Genomic DNA, 19,483 nt, shown 5'->3' on the forward strand with positions numbered 1-19,483 from the left:
ATTTCACTGTCGTATGGGAATTCACCAATAACTACTTATTTCAATATGCTATTGGTTGTTGCTTTTGTAATAACTAAAAGAATTAAATGTTAATAATGTTGTTTATTAATTTTTAATTTTTAATTTTTAATTATGATTTACTAATATCGTAGGAATACTTTTTTATTTAATTATGAGAAAAAATATGATAAATAAATTCAAATATTTGTTACAAATATTATATAAAAAGACTAAATTTGTCAACTAAAATAAATATAAAAATAAAAATAAATAAAGATATAATTTTATACAACTGTAATATCAAAAGTTTTTATATTACAAAATATTTTAAATAAGAAACACATCAAATTTAATATTAATTTATATATATTTCAACAAATTTTTAAATAATATAATATTTATTAAAATATAGGATAAAATATATTTTTTGTCCTTGAAGTTTGATAAAAATTTTAAAAATACTTCTAAATTTTATTTTGTTTCAATTTTGTCCCAAAAGTTTTTTATTTGCATTAAATATGCACTCAACGACTAAATTTTTAAAAAAATTTAAGACCAATCTAATAATAATGTATGAAAATCATACTTGATTTACTTGTGTTGAGAGTTGTTCTTATGAAATTGTTGTTGAATTAGTCTTAAAATTTTTAAAAAATTAGTCGTTAGAAGTATATTTGATGCAAATAAAAAACTTTTGAACAAAATTAAAACAAAATAAAACTTAAAGGTATTTTTGAAATTTTTATCAAATTTTAAAGACAAAAAATATACTATACTCTAAAATATATTATATACTTTCATCGATTTACCATCTTGTCACTTTAGTTAGTATCAGTTCCAAACAAAATAAGCCTATAAGATATCAAGAAAACTAACCTTGAGGACAGCTAGTAAGTTAAGTCAATGTCTAAAGTCCAAACAGTGAATACTATTAATTGCCACCACACTTCAACCCCACACCAGCATTATTGTTCTTAATAATGATATGCATTGATATCAAGATATGATTATGTCCTACTATAGTCTATTATATAGTTAATTAAGTTCCACAACGATTAGTTTTCGTTGGTCCCACTTTTGCTTTTTAAATACTTCGTTCCATTCTTCAAATAAAAATGAAGTGCAAAGCCAACTATACACTCCCCCTCCTCTCCCCCTTAGCAATTTGTTTGGTTGAGTTTGTAAAAAGATATATTTTTTTAAATTATTTTTTTTAATTTTATAAAAAAATAAAAATAATTTATATTTAAATATTTTATATAAAAAAATTTTATTTATTAATTATATTTGAGTATAAAAATATAAAAATATTTTTTTGTTTATTTATTATCTAAAAAATATTTTTTTAAAAAGATATAAATGATAATTTCTTAAAAAAATTATTATTTTTTTATTTTGTAATACTTTTATTTTTATTTCTAAAAATTTATTAAATACATTAAAATATAAAAAAAAATTAAAATATTTTTTATCAAGATGATAACACCAATCAAGCACTTAAAATGATTGCACTGACACTGAGGGTCATACCAACTTCTTTTTGCTGAGGAAGAGGAACTTTCGTGGTATCTCACTATATGCCTATTATTGATTAATGCTTTGCAAGCATTATTGCAATACTATTTCTCTCTCTTCGTTACATTCTGAAACTCCAATCACTCACTGATTAATTTGCTGTTGTTGTTATCTGTATCATATCATGGCTGAAGCACTTGTGGTTGGAGCTTTAGTTTCTGGCTTCGCCAACGTCGTTCTTGACCGGCTCATTTCTTCTGAGTTTGTCAACTTGGTGGTGGGCAAGAAGCTGGATGGGAAGTTGGTTGACAGGCTGAAGATTGCTATCTTGGCTGCTAAAGCTCTGGCTGCTGACGCTGAGCAGAAGCAGTTTGGAAACGAACTCGTCAGGGAATGGCTTGATAGTCTCAGGGATGCTCTCTACACTGCTGATGACTTGCTGGACCGTGTCTGCACCAAAGCTCAAATTCGCAGCAAGGTACTTCCTTGATCTGTCTAGTAGGGAGATGGTGACTAAGATAGAAGAGGTGGTTGAAAGAATAGAAGATCTTGAGAAACGCAAAGATACCCTTGGTCTCAAAGACATTCCAACGGATAGCTCCTCATGGAGACCTCCATCCACTTCTCTTGTGAAGGGGAATGTGATAGGCAGGGATGGTGACCAACAGGCACTAATCAAGATGCTCAATGACAACAATCATCATAGCTTGTCCGTCATCTCTATTCTTGGTATGGGCGGGGTTGGTAAAACTACTTTAGCACAATGGCTCTACAACAATCAGGATTTGATGGACGGGGTTGATCTGAAAGCATGGATTTGTGTTTCTGAAAATTTTGATGTTGTTGAGACTACAAAAAATGTTATAAAGGGGATCTCTTCGGGTGTTTGTAGTCTTGACAGCTTTGATTTACTTCAACAAGATTTGAAGGATAAACTGTCACAAAAGAAGTTCTTCGTTGTCTTGGACGATGTATGGAGCGAAGATGCTGATAAGTGGAATAGTTTTATCACCCCTTTTCAACATGGGAGTAAGGGAAGCACTATTCTTCTAACTACCCGCAAGGAAAATGTTGGTCCAACAGCCCAAAATTATAACTCTTACTCTCTCAAGGGACTGTCAGATGATTATTGTTGGTCTATTTTTGCGTACAATGCATCCTTTCCTGAATCAAATGGGAGTTCAGAACTTGAAGGAATTGGTAGAAAGATTGTCGAGAGGTGTGATGGCTTGCCATTAGCTGCAGAAACACTTGGACACTTGTTGCGCTCAGAGCATCGTGTTGAAGAATGGAATAAGATACTATTCAATGACATTTGGGAATTTCCTGTGGCAAATTGTAAGATTGTTCCTGCATTGTTAATAAGTTACTATCATCTGCCTGCTCATTTAAAACACTGCTTTGTTTATTGTTCATTGTATCCCAAAGATCATAAATTTGATAAAGATGAATTAATCTTGTTGTGGATGGCTGAAGATCTTTTACGACCACCAAGGAAGGGAGAGACTTTAGAAGAAGTTGGTTGCGAGTGTTTTGAGGACTTGGCTTCAAGACTATTTTTCAAGCAGGACACGATTAATGGGAAATATTTTGTGATGCATGATCTCATGCATGACTTGGCAACATTTCTTGCTGGAGATCTTTATTGTAGATACTCAGAACTCGGTGAAAATGAAGAGATGAGAATTCTAACTCGTCATTTGTCATACGATCATTCAATCCCGGAGAAAATATGCTCCTCTCGTAAAATAGAATCTTTGAGGACATTATTGTATATCAATGGTTGGAAAGTACAGGCAGTGTTACCATGTGATATATTGTCAAAGAATATATACTTAAGAGTTTTGTCCTTTGGTAGACTCGATATATTTCCTGATTCAATAGATAAATTGATCCAATTGCGCTATTTGGATCTTTCTAAGAGTTGTATTAAGGTATTGCCGCAGTCATTATGCAACTTGTGCAATCTACAAACTTTAAAGTTAGAAGATTGTGCAATGTTGACTATGCTGCCCAATGGCATGTATAAGCTTGTGAATTTGCGGCATCTTGATATAAGAGGTACTCGTCTGAAAGAAATGCCAAAAGGAATGGGCAAATTAAAACAGTTGCACATTTTAAGTTACTACTTCGTAGGCAAGTCTAAAGACAACGGAATCCAAGAGTTAGGAGGGCTTTTAAATCTTCATGCATCACTTGAGATTCGGAAATTGGAGAATGTGGTTGATGCCAATGAGGCAAGGAATGCAAGGATAATAGATAAGAAGCACATTGACGAGTTATTGTTGAAATGGTCTTCAGGTGATGATATGGTTTCAAACACACATAGTGATGAACAAGACATACTCCAGGGCTTGCAACCGCACCGTGTCTTGAAAGTGTTAGAAATTGATGGATACAAAGGTAAAATATTTCCAGATTGGATGGGGCATTCCTTGTACCAAAACATGACAAGTGTATCTCTCAAGTCTTGCAAGAATTGCTGCATGCTGCCTTCACTTGGACAGCTGCCTTCTCTTAAGTCCCTGTGCATCGAAAGTTTTAATGAGCTGAAGAGCATTGGCAAGGAGTTTTACAAGAATGAAGGCGATCAACATTCTTCGCCTATTGCACCGTTTCCCTCACTGAAGCGTTTGCAGTTTCACAACATGCCATGTTGGGAGGAGTGGCACTTACCTGAGTCAGAAGCCTTTCCACAGCTTAATAGCCTACAAATAAGAGAGTGTCCAATGTTAAAGGGAGATATGGTTAATCAGGTATTAATGAGAATTGTTTCTTCCTCGTCGAATGTTTCCAAAGTGCGCCAACTGGAAATACGAGAAGAACTCGAAATACGAGAAGGACTGCATCAAAAGATGACACTTGATCGGGATAGTTTATCAATTAGTATATTTAAATCTGTGGTATCCTTAGGGGGAAATTGTTTACCCAAATCTTTGCAAACGCTCAAAATCCGGGGCAGACAAATTGAATTACCCCAGCAACAACAGAAGTATGATTTGGTAGATCTACAAATATATGAAAGCTGTGATTCACTGACCTCATTGTCGTTGGATGCTTTTCCCAATCTCGAGAATCTGGAGATAATAGAGTGTTCAAATCTGGAATCAGTTTCAATGTCAGAGCCACCACACGCTGCTCTTCAACGTCTCACCATCTCTAACTGCCCCCAATTTGTGTCATTTCCCCAAGAAGGACTGGCTACACCCAACCTGACTGATCTCGATGTTAACCGGTGCTCGAAGTTGGAGGCATTGCCACGTGACATGAATAGTCTTCTCCCAAATTTACAGTATCTTGACATACGAGGTTGCCCAAACATTTGTAGGTTGCCAGATGGTGGTTTGCCGCCTAACCTGAAAGAGCTTGTTGTAGGAGATTGCGAGGAACAAGAGAGGGGTCTATCATGGTTGGGCAACTTGGACAACCTCACTCATCTTTTCATTGATGGTTCTAACTGTGAGATTATAATAAAGTCATACCCAGAGGTGGGTTGGCTGCCTCGCCTTCCCTCCCTTACCACTCTACATATCCAAGACGTTTTCACTCTGGAGACATTGGACTGCAATGAGCTTCTCCGCCTCACCTCCCTTCAACAATTGCACATTGAGAACTGTTGGAGGCTGGAGAATATGGAAGGAGAAAAGCTCCCTCCCTCTCTCTTAATACTCGAAATTGACTGCTGTGGTTTGCTGGGCAAACACATCGAGAACAAGCATCGACGAATTTGGCCCAAAATTTCCCACATCCCCACCATATCATTGAATAAGAGGATTCTGGATTCGAATACGCTGGAGTTGTCAAAAGCAGAGGGAAGCATTGAGGAGTGCGCTTTTTCCAAATTCTGGAAGTCTGTTAAGCAGCACTTTTGAGCCTCATCATCATGTTAAGAATGAACAATGGGATGAAGAGAATCTTGACAGAGAAGGTGAGGAGTACTACCCTTCAGATACTGTTGATGGGTATCCAGATGTTGATTTGCGTAGTCCTTTAATGTCCACTTGTGGCAGTAGTATGTTCAACATTCTCTGTGTGAAGGTCCGGTGATGGCGAGGGAGGGATTGGTGGTGCCCGGCAGATAGCATGGAAATGGTCGGAAAAAGGAGGATGATTTAAAAGAGTTTTATTTGCTGGCCATTTTAGCCAAACTGCTCTTTATTCCAAGCAAACAGTTGGATCCGCAATGGTTCATCCATCTCAGGCTGCTTCAAAGGGTCCAATTTGGAAAGATCTCACTGAACCTGGGGTTAAGCATGCGTTGATTGTTGAGATTGGGATACAAATTCTTCAGCAGGTAGTGTATATATATATTCATGTTGTTTCAAGTTTCTTTCAGCAACAAATGGCCATCAAATTCTAAACATTTAACATCTATGCAGTTTGCAGGGATAAAGGGTTCTGTATTACACTCCTCAAATTCTTGAAGAGGCAGGAGTTGAAATTCTTCTTAAAGATATTGGCATTAGCACCAAATCTACATCATTCCTAATCAATGATGTCACAACCTTGTTGATGCTTCCTAGTATAACTTTAGCTCATAGATATCTTTGGAAGAAGGTATGCTTTTTCTTCCTTGTTTTTTTGGGTTTGGTTATAGTAGTCTTTCCCGTGAAAATAAAGTAACACTTTAACATGTTGTATTTATTGAAGCAAATGGTAATCTTCCCATGTTTCCAATATGTGATTGGACATAGACAAAGCAGAGGCAAACTAACAGAATTTGTGTATTTCTGTTATCATTACAACAACACGCTGGAGTTGCCAAAATTTAACCCTTCAAATTGGCCACTATACTAAGCTACATACTTGCAGCATGAAATGGAAGGTTTAATTATGTTTTAGGAATTTTTTTTTTTTGAAAAAAGTACACTTTTTAAGCATCTTCTATTTGCTTTTATTTGTTCTCTACTTGTCACAAACAGATTCCTTGATGTGCAGGCAACTACTACTCACCACGATTCTTGTGTTGATCGTCTCGCTTATGCTTTTGGTTGTTGGAAACACCTTAGAGTTCAGCCTCATCATCAATTTAATTCTAAGTTCATTTGAAGGGGTAATTAAGCTGGATTGAGGTTTTGGGAACCGAAAAAGTGTGTTTTCTGATTTTGGCTTCATGTTATTGAAAAGCAAGCACATGATGGAGAAAGTTGGAGTGGCACTTATTATTGTTGTTGGTATTTTTCTCTATTCCTCTCTATAATTTTATTTTTTCTGTTTGGAGCAGTGAGAAAATAAATGATAGCTCGATTTGTGGAATATAAAATGTTGTTTCTATCTTTGCCAATTCTTTATGATAACAGAGTCGGCTGTTGTGTTGCAAGATTCATATGGGACAGTGAAAGGAATCAGAAGGATCAAGGTATTGATGTATAATCTTTTTTTACCATAGATAAATCATTTGTTAATAGTATTAGATGCCTATAATAAGCTATTTCTAATATAAAGGTTCTGTAATAATAACTATTTCTTCCTTTCTGGATTTTTACTCGTTATCAAACAGATTTCCGAGGTGATGCAGGTATGTAGCTAATACAGTCAAGATTCAAACATTATGCTCTCCACATTTGAAGATGACAATCATGTACCTGAAATGATCATTATGAGAAGGTGAAGTTGTATAGTGATGCCATCAGCAAGAATTTCATTCCTATCAGCTTCACTCAATTTCATCCCAATGGGTGTCATTTCTTTTCACTGTTGACTCTAAAACCAAACCAATGATCCAACATTGTGTTCATGAGGTTTTCACATAATTGTGTGTCTGGTTTGTGATGACAAACACTTTAAGTCTTGAAATGTTTTTTAATGTGTTTCAGAAGATCCACTGGGAAAGGGAAGTACATTTGAGGTTTAGTAACCAACCATATCTAAATTATCTTCATTCAATCCAAAGTTCAACAGAAGATGTGATTTGTTTTAGCTTCAAGTTGGTATAGTTACTCTATTCCTCCTTACAATTTACTTTTCCTATTTTTGTTGGGAGAAAGAAAAAGAGTTGATGATAGCTTGATTTCAGAAGGAATTAGTTATATGTAGTTCAGGGAAAGATGATGTTTCTACCCTTCCCATTTTTTAATGTATATGCTAAACTAAATGTACTATAAATGTCAAATTAATTTTGGTTCCTTAACTGCTGCCAAAGCTGTTACAATTCCAAAACTGCAATTCAGTGGTGGGCTTGTAAATTTAAACAAAAGAATGCAACGTTTCTAATGCATTCAAGTTTATTACATGAATTTATAAATACATCCACTTTTGATAATTTTGTGATTTCTTAAACTACACATCTAGTCTAATAGTTGGTTGCTTTTTGTTCAAACATGTCATGAAGAGGATCATACTTTTACTAAATTGATAATTTAAATTCTACAATTTTGTGATCATACTATTGTTGAAATATTCTTTTAGAAGAATTTCATATCATGTAAATACTTGCCTAAAGTTTTCGTGTCTCTTTTGACATTTAGTCCTGCTAACTACTTGATAATATGCACTGGTATGGACTAATTTTGATGTAATGGACCTCAACTTTCATTACCATATTGTTACTAGAATGATAATTTTTTTTCTTTTTCGGTTGATTATGCAGTCACTATAAATCTGCAGTTGGAGAGTGGTCCAATCTTGGTTGTGGCTAAAATTTTGATAGCAAGTTCTGGATGTACTTGTTCATTCTGAATGGTTGGACGATTAAGATAAGATTTGGAGGGTGAGATATGGCCTGCCACGCAAAGTAGCTGTGGTTTTGTAAAATTTTCTTGTTTTTGGTTCCCATTTATACGCATTGGTGCTTGGTTGTTTTGATTTACTATAAGCATGATTTGTGCACTCATTTGAGATTCTCTTGTATCCTTACTTGATTACAATGGTACTTGTTTTTTGGTCTGAATGATCCGTAGTTTTTACCTCTCACATGTCTTGTCCCAATTTTTATTTTTCTGTTTTCTGTTATTTGTTGGCTGCCACTGTTTTGTGTATTGTTACGCCAATTATTCTCTCAAGCAGCTATTCCAATTGATGATGTATTTGCCAAATCAATGTTTTCTGTTTCTAAAATTGGGAAGTTTTACCATTAATAAAACGTTATCTATGTATTCATGAAATTTCATATGAATAAATATAATAATTATTTCCTCAGAGGATTCTTATTTGCTAGGATGTATTTCTTGAGAAGCATCTTGTACAATAGATTAATCCTAAGGCTAGGAACAAACACATGGAACTATACTTGAGAGAAATTCTAGAAAGAATCAGAGAGAACAAGGAATTTCTGAAGCAAAAATGACATGAATTCAAGTTCTCTATAGTAGTACGTTGGTACCATTATGCTAAGAATGAAAATCCATAATAGCATTTATTCACAGGAAGATAATTGTTTTAGCCTAATTTCATCGCCGTTCCGAGCTCAGCGGGCTTTCACATGGTTATAGTGTCTGTGTATATAATTCTAGTCCTATAACTTCAATGAATTTTGAGGTTATTATTTGTTTCATAGCTAAAATTACTACAAAGTTTCACACATGCACAGATGTAGCACACTGGATATGAAACTGCAAATGCAATTTTGTGCACTGTTTATTCTAGCCTTGTCATGACCCGAACCAAGTCATGACTGGCGCTCAAGGGACAAGTCCCTCAGCAAGCCAAACGACTAAATTTTCAGAAAAACGGACAGAATCTCTTCTGTTTCTAGGACCTTACCAACATAAATATTAACTCCCTGTATTAATAATAAACCTCCATTTCCAAGACAACAACAACATACTCCAAATTATATCCACAACCAAATATATCCAAAATACGCATCATATATATATATCAAGTTGATAACTAGAGTATATAGTTAAAACCATAAGTCTTACATAACCAAATCATAATCACTACCTAAACAGTTCAAGATTCAAAATAACATAACCCACACGAGGATCCTGCCTGTGACATATGGAGCATTGACATAATCTAGATTTTGAGCAAAGGTTCCATTACATAATTACTTAGCCCTTGGAAAGAAGAAGGGCTCACCAAAACGACTAAGATCTACTGAGGGGCAGGTGGAATGGAACCTGGAATGACTCCTGTATCTGAAAAACATGAGAATATAATAGGGTGAGTTTTGCAACTCAGTGAGCAAACATTACATCTATAACCCACACGAGACAATACAGAGTTTACCTTGAAAATTATATTTCTTTTCAGAGATGAGAAATTCATATTAATTAATTATACAAACATTAGATAAATAGTTAAGCGGATGAACTAAAATGGGAGTTCTCATTCCAGAAGTCAAATCAAATCAAATATTACACATCTAGGGCGGCTCCACCTCTAAGGGTAGCCCTTTCCTCTAGTGTGCCCGTACGGTATAACAGATCCAACGTGTGGCCTACATGTTAGGCTAGCAACGCCCCTGCTAGCTGAGGTCTGAGCCAGATGCATCTAAGTTAACGTCATAACCGCCGTTAACTACGGTTTTCTAGTAAGAGTCTCCCAAACCAATCCAAATCAAATCACTTATAAAAATCTCTAGTGCTTATAACATACTACTAAATTCCATAGCAAATCAATATATATAGGATTGCATACTAAAATTTAATTAAAATTTATATAAGGTCAAATAAGAAAACATTTATACTTTACAAAATATATAAATATCATCTCGTGTGTATTTTTATAAAATTGTAAGTTTCACAAATCAATATTTATTTTCAAAAATTCAGAAATCACAATAATAAAATATTTTCAAACTCCAAAATTAATGATTCAACATAGATATTGATAATAATATATTTAAAAATAATTATAGATATAATATCCACTCACAACTTGATTCCAAAGAACCGAAAGCAACTCTGAACGCGTCAACGAGCTACCAAATGATGTCCAATAATTCTACAACTCTAGAAATATGACAATAATGATATTTGTGAGCTACTACTATTGTCAATTAACATAATCTTACTCACCTAGACAAAAGCCCCAAATTTTCTAACCCCTAATAACCCTAATTCGGATTTATATATACCCATAAATATAGAGATGACAAAAATTAGAGATATGGCTAATTATTGAGTCAAAGAGTTACCTTGAAGCCTCAATGATAACCGGGACTCAAAGTTGAATGCTTCCTTCACTCATTAAGTTGAAATTTTCTGATTTAGAGATTTTGAGAAAATGAGATTTGAATAAATGGAGATAGAATAGAGAAGAAAAGGAAGCAAGATGATGAAGGTGAATTTGATGATATTGAGTGGTTGGTTGCAAGGAGAAGAGATGAAGAAATCTAGTTGGTAAGAGAAGAGGAATGAGGGTTTTACATTTTGATTTTTTTGAAAGAAAATGAAAGGGAAGGAGAACAGAGGGGGAGGGGGAGTGTCGAAGAAGATGAGAAGAGAGAAAGAAAATTTTTAAGTGGGGGCATGTGCCCCCAACGTGTTCTCAACCTCTCTTTTCTTTCTTTTTTTTTTCTCACACTCTCGGTTATTATATTCTCTCCCCCTTAAGAAATTCGGTCCCCGAATTTCAAGCCCATAAACTATGATAGGTGTGATAGTTACCTTTAGACTCAAACAAATATGGATATTTGTCGCGCATAGCGTCCTCCACTTCCCAAGTTGCTTCTTCTATCGAATGATTCTTCCAAACAACTTTCACAGATGCTATCTCTTTAGAACGTAGTTTCTTTACTTGGCGATCTATTATAGCCACCGGTTCCTCTTCAAATGATAAATCTTCGTTTAGCTCTATGGCTTGTGGTGCAAGCACATGAGATGGGTCGGGAAGGTATTTGCGCAACATTGATACATGAAAAACTGGGTGAATCATAGACAACTCAGGCGGCAATGCCAAGCGGTAAGCAACTGCACCTATTCTGTATAGTATCTCAAATGGACCAATGTATCGAGGACTAAGCTTGCCTCTTTTCCCAAACCTCATCACTCCCTTCATAGGCGACACTCTCAGAAATACCTGATCACCCACTGAAAACTCTAAGTTACACCTTCTGTTATCAACATAAGCCTTCTGCCTACTCTGAGCTGCTAATAAACGTTCTCTTATTATGCGAACCTTCTCAACCGCATCTTGTACCAAATTTGGCCCCAAAAGCTTAACCTCACCAACCTCAAACCACCCAATAGGTGACCTGCATCTTCTCCCATAAAGAGCCTCAAATGGTGCCATTTGAATGCTGGCTTGATAACTATTATTATAAGAGAACTCGATCAAAGGTAGATAGCTGTCCCAATTCCCACCAAAATCTAGAACACAACACCTTAACATGTCTTCCAATATCTGGATCGTCCTCTCTGATTGCCCATCGGTTTGAGGGTGAAAAGCTGTGCTAAGATCTAGACGAGTTCCTAACGCTTTTTGAAAAGATTTCCAAAAATGAGAGGTGAACTGGGGCCCGCGATCTAAAATAATGGACACTGGAATTCCATGTAGCTTAATTATCTCATCAACATAAAGTTGAGCATACCGAGCTGCACTGAAAGTTGTTTTCACCGGAAGAAAGTGAGCTGACTTCGTCATTCTATCCACAATTACCCAAATTGAATCAAAACCTTTAAAACTACGAGGTAAACCTGTTACAAAATCCATTGTAATCCTTTCCCACTTCCATTCAGGTATCTCAATCTGTTGTAATAACCCAGCAGGTCTTTGATGTTCAGCTTTAACTTGTTGGCAAGTTAAGCAATGAGAAACAAAAACTCCTATGTCTTTCTTCATGCCTTCCCACCAAAACAATTGTTTCAAATCTTGATACATCTTATTGGAGCCTGGATGAACGGTATACTTAGAATTGTGAGCCTCCTCCAAAATAGCTTTCTTCAAGTCGGGGTTATCTGGCACACATAAGCGTTGACCACAACGCAAAACATCTTGATCAAGAGAAAAGTCTGAGTTCCTCCCATTGCGAACATCTTCCATAAGCTTTCTTAGTTTCGGATCATCACCTTGTGCAACCTTGATCTGTTCTATTAGGGAAGATTGAGCTCGAACATGTGCTAAAAAAACTCCTGATTCTCCAAGGTCAAATTGAATTCCACCGGCCTCCAATTGATGGACTTCTTCAACAATTGGTCTCCTTCCAAGAGTGATATGGGCCAAGCTACCCATAGATTTTCTACTGAGGGCATCTGCTACAACATTTGCCCTTTCCAGGATGATACAAAATGGTACAATCGTAATCTTTTAGCAACTCCATCCATCTCCATTGCCTCAAATTTAAATCCTTCTGTTGAAATATATACTTCAAACTCTTGTGATCCATATAGATTTCACAGGTCTCACCATAAAGGTAGTGTCTCCAAATCTTTAAAGCAAAGACGACCGCTGCCATTTCCAGGTCATGAGTTGGATAATTCTGCTCATGCTTCTTGAGTTGTCGCGAGGCATAGGTAATGACGCAGCCATGCTGCATTAATACACAACCAAGTCCTATCCGAGATGCATCGCAAAAGACTGAGAATTCCCCAGACCCAGAAGGTAAAACAAGAACTGGTGCTGAGGTTAGACAAGACTTAAGTGTCTGAAAACTTCCCTCACAAGCTTCTGACCATTGAAACTTCACATTCTTCTGAGTTAACTTGGTTAATGGTGCTGAAATTCTCGAGAAGTCCTTGATGAATTGCCAATAGTAGCCGGCCAACCCTAAAAAGCTACGAATTTCTGTCACTGTAGTAGGCCTTGGCCACTTCTGAACGGCTTCAACCTTCTTTGGATCCACCATGATTCCATCTTTTGATACCACATGCCCCAAGAATGTCACTTGATCAAGCCAAAACTCACATTTAGAAAACTTAGCATAGAGCTTGTGATCCCTTAAGGTTTGTAACACAATCCTCAAATGATACTCATGCTCCGTAGCACTTTTCGAATACACCAAGATATCATCGATGAAGACGATAACAAAGCGATCTAAGAAAGGTTTGAAGACTCGATTCATTAAGTCCATGAAAGCTGCAGGCGCATTCGTCAGACCAAAGGACATTACTAAGAACTCATAGTGCCCATAGCGAGTACGAAAAGCAGTTTTTGGAATGTCTTCCTCTTTTATCTTCAATTGATGGTACCCTGAACGCAGGTCGATTTTTGAGAAACAGGTAGCTCCTTGAAGTTGATCAAACAAATCATCAATCCTGGGCAATGGATACTTGTTGCGAACAGTTATCTTATTGAGCTGACGATAATCCACACATAGTCGCATCGTTCCATCCTTCTTCTTTACGAATAGAACAAGAGCTCCCCACGGAGAAGTGCTAGGACGAATGAATCCTTTCTCTAGCATATCTTCCAATTGAACTTTTAATTCTCGTAACTCAGTTGGAGCCATACGATAGGGAGGAATGGACACAGGTTGGACTCCTGGAGCCAATTCTATGGAAAACTCAACTTCACGGTCAGGCGGCATCCCCGGTAGCTCATCAGGGAACACGTCAGGGAATTCTCTAACGATAAGAACCTGATCAAGACTAGGCACTTCGGCATCAACATCTCTAACAACTGCCAGAAATCCTTGGTTTTTCTTATCCATCAATTGCATAGCACTCATAGATGAGATAATGCTAGCTAAAGTGGGACAGTCATCACCCTTAAAAACAAAAGGTGAGATACCCGGTATGTCAAACTTCACAATTTTGGAGTAACAGCCCACATCAGCATGACAAGCTGCTAACCAATCCATGCCTAAGATGACATCAATATCTTCCATTAGTTCTAAAAGGATCAAATCAGCTAAGGTTTCAACGGTATTAATTCTAACAACACAAGACCGAAATACGACTCGAACCATCGTGGAGACTCCAAGCGGAGTGCCAACATGAAATGGGTAGGATAACAGTTCAGGTTGTTTATCGAAACGAGATGCAAGATGTGGAGATACATATGAATAATGAGAACTCGTATCAAATAACACTCGAGCATCTAAAGAACAAACTTGTAAAGTACCTGCCACCACAGCATGAGAAGCTTGAGCATCTTGACGTGTTAAGGCATACACACGTGCCTGACCTCTTCCTCTTTGGCTCCCTCCTCTATTATAAGTCTGACCCCTGCCACCTGCTCCTCTGCCACTAGGACCAGAAGAATTCCCAATAGACATAGCTGAAGATGATGGCATTGGTGTTGTAGGACGTGCAATACCTAGAGCAAAGCCTCCTCTAGAATTTGGACAATCCCTCCTAAGATGACCAGATTGACCATAACCAAAACATGCACCAGTAGCCTTGAAACATATACCGGAATGGTAACTCCCACACTGAAGACAATAGGGCTGAGCTGGCCCTGTCTGATTTGAACCCTGTGCACTAGATTGAGAGGTACTCTTAACAAAATGTCTGGGATTCGAAACACTCATGGGAGCAGATCCAGAAGAAGCAACCCCACCAAAAGATGCTTGAGGACGAGCTCGATACCCCGAATAACCTTGCTGATTAGTTTGACCATGATGAGACTGAAATCCTCCTAAACTAAATCTACCAGAAAATTGTCCCTTCATCTTGGGCTTCTTACCAACATCCTTAAAAGCATTTCTCTCCGCTATTCCAGCTTCAATTCCATAGGCAGAGTTTAGGACATCCTTAAAAGACATGCGTCCGTCTTCAGGCATAAGAGTAGTGAACATAGGTTCTGCCAATCCATGAACGAAACGACGAACTTTCATCTCTTCTGAATTCACCAAGTACGGAGCACTCTTAGAAAGTCTAGTAAACTCCTTAGCATACTCAGTCACTGTCATATTCTCTTGCCTTAATCTTTCAAAGGCAATTGCATCTTCTGCTTGCTTGTTAGCTGGATAAAATCGAGCAAAAAACTCTTCAGTAAACTCTTCCCAAGAAGGAGGAGGAAGTCCAGCTGCTTCTTTGCTCTCAAGAAGAGACTCATACCAATATCTTGCTGAACCACGCAAGTTGTAGGATACTAACTCAACAGCCCATTCTTTGGTGCACTTGAGAGCTCGAATAGCTTTCTTTGCATCCTCTAGATATTGTTGTGGATCTTCATCCAATGAATCTCCATTGAAAGTGGACGAATTCAACTTCAAATACTTTTCAATTGGCAGCTCTTGATCCTCAAACAATTGATGAACCCTATGAGGCTGAGGATTTGGCGCATTAGGAAGTCTCGCTTCACCCCTATTTTGATTTGTTAGAACCTGTAACACCGCATTAAGAGTTTGATTCATTCCCCTCAATTCAGCTACTAAGCCCGGTTGAGCCTCTCTTATTGCAGGGTTCTCTTGAACTCTCTCGCGGGGTATCTCTCCTTCGCGCCTATCAGCTATCCTTTGGCTCCTTGGCCTTTGTTGAAGCGCTCCAAGAGGCAGAGAAACTGCCCTATTGGATTCAGTAGTATCAGGAGCACCAACAGTTCCACCACGTCTTTTCTTAGGTGGCATCTTCCACCTATCGAGTAAGTAGAGCGATTGAATCACCAACGACATATGTATATGGAGTTCGAAGACAATAGGACAGACAGAAAGAATTATGAGACCAAAAGATTAAGGACAACTTCCTATAGGCCTCTAGTAACATCACACTTTGTGAAAATGGGCCGGCTTCCATTTGCACAATTGTGATCTTACTAAAGGAAAATTGCTCCATATTACACAGGAAAACCTAAAGCTCTGATACCACTTTGTCATGACCCGAACCAAGCCATGACTGGCGCTCAAGGGACAAGTCCCTCAGCATGCCAAACGACTAAATTTTTAGAAAAACGGACAGAATCTCCTCTATTTCTAGGACCTTACCAACATAAATATTAACTCCCTGTATTAATAATAAACCTCCATTTCCAAGACAACAACAACAACATACTCCAAATTATATCCACAACCAAATATATCCAAAATACGCATCATATATATATCAAGTTGATAACTAGAGTATATAGTTAAAACCATAAGTCTTACATAACCAAATCATAATCACTACCTAAACAGTTCAAGATTCAAAATAACATAACCCACACGAGGATCTTGCCTGTGACATATGGGGCATTGACATAATCTAGATTTTGAGCAAAGGTTCCATTACATAATTACTTAGCCCTTGGAAAGAAGAAGGGCTCACCAAAACGACTAAGATCTACTGAGGGGCAGGTGGAATGGAACCTGGAATAACTCCTGTATCTGAAAAACATGGGAATATAATAGGGTGAGTTTTGCAACTCAGTGAGCAAACATTACATCTATAACCCACACGAGACAATACAGAGTTTACCTTGAAAATTATATTTCTTTTCAGAGATGAGAAATTCATATTAATTAATTATACAAACATTAGATAAATAGTTAAGCGGATGAACTAAAATGGGAGTTCTCATTCTTGAAGTCAAATCAAATCAAATATTACACATCTAGGGCGGCTCCACCTCTAAGGGTAGCCCTTTCCTCTAGTGTGCCCGTACGGTATAACAGATCCAACGTGTGGCCTACACGTTAGGCTAGCAACGCCCCTGCTAGCTAAGGTCTGAGCCAGATGCATCTAGGTTAACGTCATAACCGCCGTTAACTACGGTTTTCTAGTCAGAGTCTCCCAAACCAATCCAAACCAAATCACTTATAAAAATCTCTAGTGCTTATAACATACTACTAAATTCCATAGCAAATCAATATATATAGGATTGCATACTAAAATTTAATTAAAATTTACATAAGGTCAAATAAGAAAACATTTATACTTTACAAAATATATAAATATCATCTCGTGTGTATTTTTATAAAATTGTAAGTTTCACAAATCAATATTTATTTTCAAAAATTCAGAAATCACAATAATAAAATATTTTCAAACTCCAAAATTAATGATTCAACATAGATATTGATAATAATATATTTAAAAACAATTATAGATATAATATCCACTCACAACTTGATTCCAAAGAACCGGAAGCAACTCTGAGCGCGTCAACGAGCTACCAAATGATGTCCAATAATTCTACAACTCTAGAAATATGACAATAATGATATTTGTGAGCTACTACTATTGTCAATTAACATAATCTTACTCACCTTGACAAAAGCCCCAAATTTTCTAACCCCTAATAACCCTAATTCGGATTTATATATACCCATAAATATAGAGATGACAAAAATTGGAGATATGGCTAATTATTGAGTCAAAGAGTTACCTTGAAGTCTCAATAATAACCGGGACTCAGTTGAATGCTTCCTTCACTCATTAAGTTGAAATTTTCTGATTTAGAGATTTTGAGAAAATGAGATTTGAATAAATTGAGATAGAATAGAGAAGAAAAGGAAGCAAGATGATGAAGGTAAATTTGATGATATTGAGTGGTTGGTTGCAAGGAGAAGAGATGAAGAAATCTAGTTGGTAAGAGAAGAAGAATGAGGATTTTACATTTTGATTTTTTTGAAAGAAAATGAAAGGGAAGGAGAACAGAGGGGGAGGGGAAGTGTCGAAGAAGATGAGAAGAGAGAAAGAAAATTTTTAAGTGGGGGCATGTGCCCCCACGTGTTCTCAACCTCTCTCTCTTTTCTTTCTTTTTTTTTTTTTTCTCACACTCTCGGTTATTACAAGCCCAAACTGCTTATGATATTATTATAAGGGCATATCCTAAACCTGCATGATATTATTATGGTGCATTATTAGTTAATTGCTGTGTTCATTTAGTAGAGATGACAGCCAAATGCATTTAGAGAAGCAATGATATTTGAAGAAGAAGAGATCAGAAGTTCAGAACTAAAACAACAGAAGCTGCTAAAGTTGTTTCAGATTTGAAGCTTCACTAGATTGCATGGCTGCATTTACCAAGTTTCTTAAATAGATAAAGTTTATCTGCACTCGTATTTTTGGAGAAAATAGTGTAATTAGTTTCTTAAAATTGAAGAAGTAAAATAAAGCTTAAGATGATGTAGGCTTAGTTTGGTAAAACTTTTTAAAGAGGTAATTGTATTTTTTAAAAGCACAAACTCTTTGTTTTGTGTTTGGTAATCATAAATAGTCTGTTTGCAATTTTTGAAAGATAAAGATGCTTTTGAAAGCACTTAAGGTGGAACTTTTCAAAGTTATATAGTTTATGACTTTGTGTTTATCAAAATTAAAAAGTCTAATATAATTTCATACATAAATTAATTCCTAAATATAGTTCTTACATTTATGTTTATTATAGTAATTTAAAATTTAGATTTTTTTTTATCAAAAATAGTTGTTTGTATTTACTGAAAATTATTTTTAGTTTGATTTACTTAAAAATTAGACTTCATAAAATATATTTAAAAAAAATGTTACCAAACTAAATGATAGTTAGTTACCTGCAATTAAGCATTGTATCAACTATGCAATGAATGATTCTACTTGTCTATTTTTTGGAAGAGATAAATACTAAATCGGTATTCGAAAAATTCTGACACTCACAAAATAGCACCTGACTTTTGTGATTGACAAAATAATCCTTGAATAATTTGCCGGAGCACATCTCCAAAGAGAATGATGCTGAGATGGCAGCCTTGTTAATGTATAATATCTAGGTGAAATTTTTAATTAATTAACCCAATCCCACCCTGAAAAATCAAAACACCAACCCCCCCTCTCTCTGGACCCTAATCCCCTCCCTCCCCAACGCACCAACTCTCTTGGGCTTAGTTTGGTAAATCTTTTACTTTTCAAAAATAGCTTATAAAAGCTAACTTTTAAAAGATGGCTTTATAAAAGTTGTAGCATTTATGTTTGGTAAATCAAATTAAAAATAGCTTTCAATAAACACAAGCAACAACAATTGCGTTTGGTAAAATAGCTTTTAAAATTTAAAAATACTATAATAGACATAAATGCAAACATTAAATTTGAAAATTAGTTAACATATGAGGTTATATTAGACTTTTAAATTTTAAAAAGCACAAGCCAACTTTAAAAAGCTCCTTGTTAGGTGCTTTCAAAAGCACCTCTAACTTTTAAAAGCTGCAAGCACAAGCACTTGGTCTTTTTAATTTACCAAACGCAAA

General features: G+C 36.2%; 1 protein-coding gene and 1 long non-coding RNA gene across 6 annotated transcripts; one reads left to right on the forward strand and one right to left on the reverse strand.

The window, feature by feature from the left end:
- Positions 1–1,585: 1,585 nt before the first annotated feature.
- LOC130961016 (putative disease resistance protein At3g14460) lies at positions 1,586–8,504 on the forward strand. 5 transcript variants are annotated; one of them, XM_057886624.1, is made up of 9 exons: positions 1,586–2,853; positions 2,992–5,809; positions 5,895–6,072; positions 6,166–6,340; positions 6,454–6,689; positions 6,816–6,874; positions 7,016–7,122; positions 7,332–7,445; positions 8,105–8,504. In XM_057886624.1, the coding sequence occupies exons 1-2, from the start codon at positions 1,929–1,931 to the stop codon at positions 5,385–5,387; spliced, it is 3,321 nt and encodes a 1,106-aa protein (XP_057742607.1). In that variant the 5' UTR covers positions 1,586–1,928; the 3' UTR covers positions 5,388–5,809; positions 5,895–6,072; positions 6,166–6,340; positions 6,454–6,689; positions 6,816–6,874; positions 7,016–7,122; positions 7,332–7,445; positions 8,105–8,504. The 5 variants fall into 5 exon arrangements, with proteins under 5 accessions (XP_057742607.1, XP_057742602.1, XP_057742606.1 ...); XM_057886619.1 differs by having other exon boundaries at positions 1,586–5,809; XM_057886623.1 differs by having other exon boundaries at positions 1,586–5,809; positions 7,332–7,441.
- An 8,046-nt stretch (positions 8,505–16,550) lies between these two features.
- On the reverse strand, positions 16,551–17,901 carry LOC130961017 (uncharacterized). Its single transcript, XR_009079336.1, has 3 exons — positions 17,650–17,901; positions 17,388–17,464; positions 16,551–16,648 (listed from the first exon to the last, which is right to left on the reverse strand). It is a non-coding gene; the product is annotated as an uncharacterized LOC130961017 (long non-coding RNA).
- Positions 17,902–19,483: the final 1,582 nt, after the last annotated feature.

This window comes from Arachis stenosperma, chromosome 2, assembly GCF_014773155.1.
Source record: "Arachis stenosperma cultivar V10309 chromosome 2, arast.V10309.gnm1.PFL2, whole genome shotgun sequence".
In the NCBI taxonomy this organism is placed as follows: Eukaryota; Viridiplantae; Streptophyta; class Magnoliopsida; order Fabales; family Fabaceae; genus Arachis; species Arachis stenosperma.

Bases quoted from the DNA above. Each gene is read 5' to 3' on its own strand.
- LOC130961016 (XM_057886619.1), top strand. From the start codon at position 1,929: ATGCTCTCTACACTGCTGATGACTTGCTGGACCGTGTCTGCACCAAAG.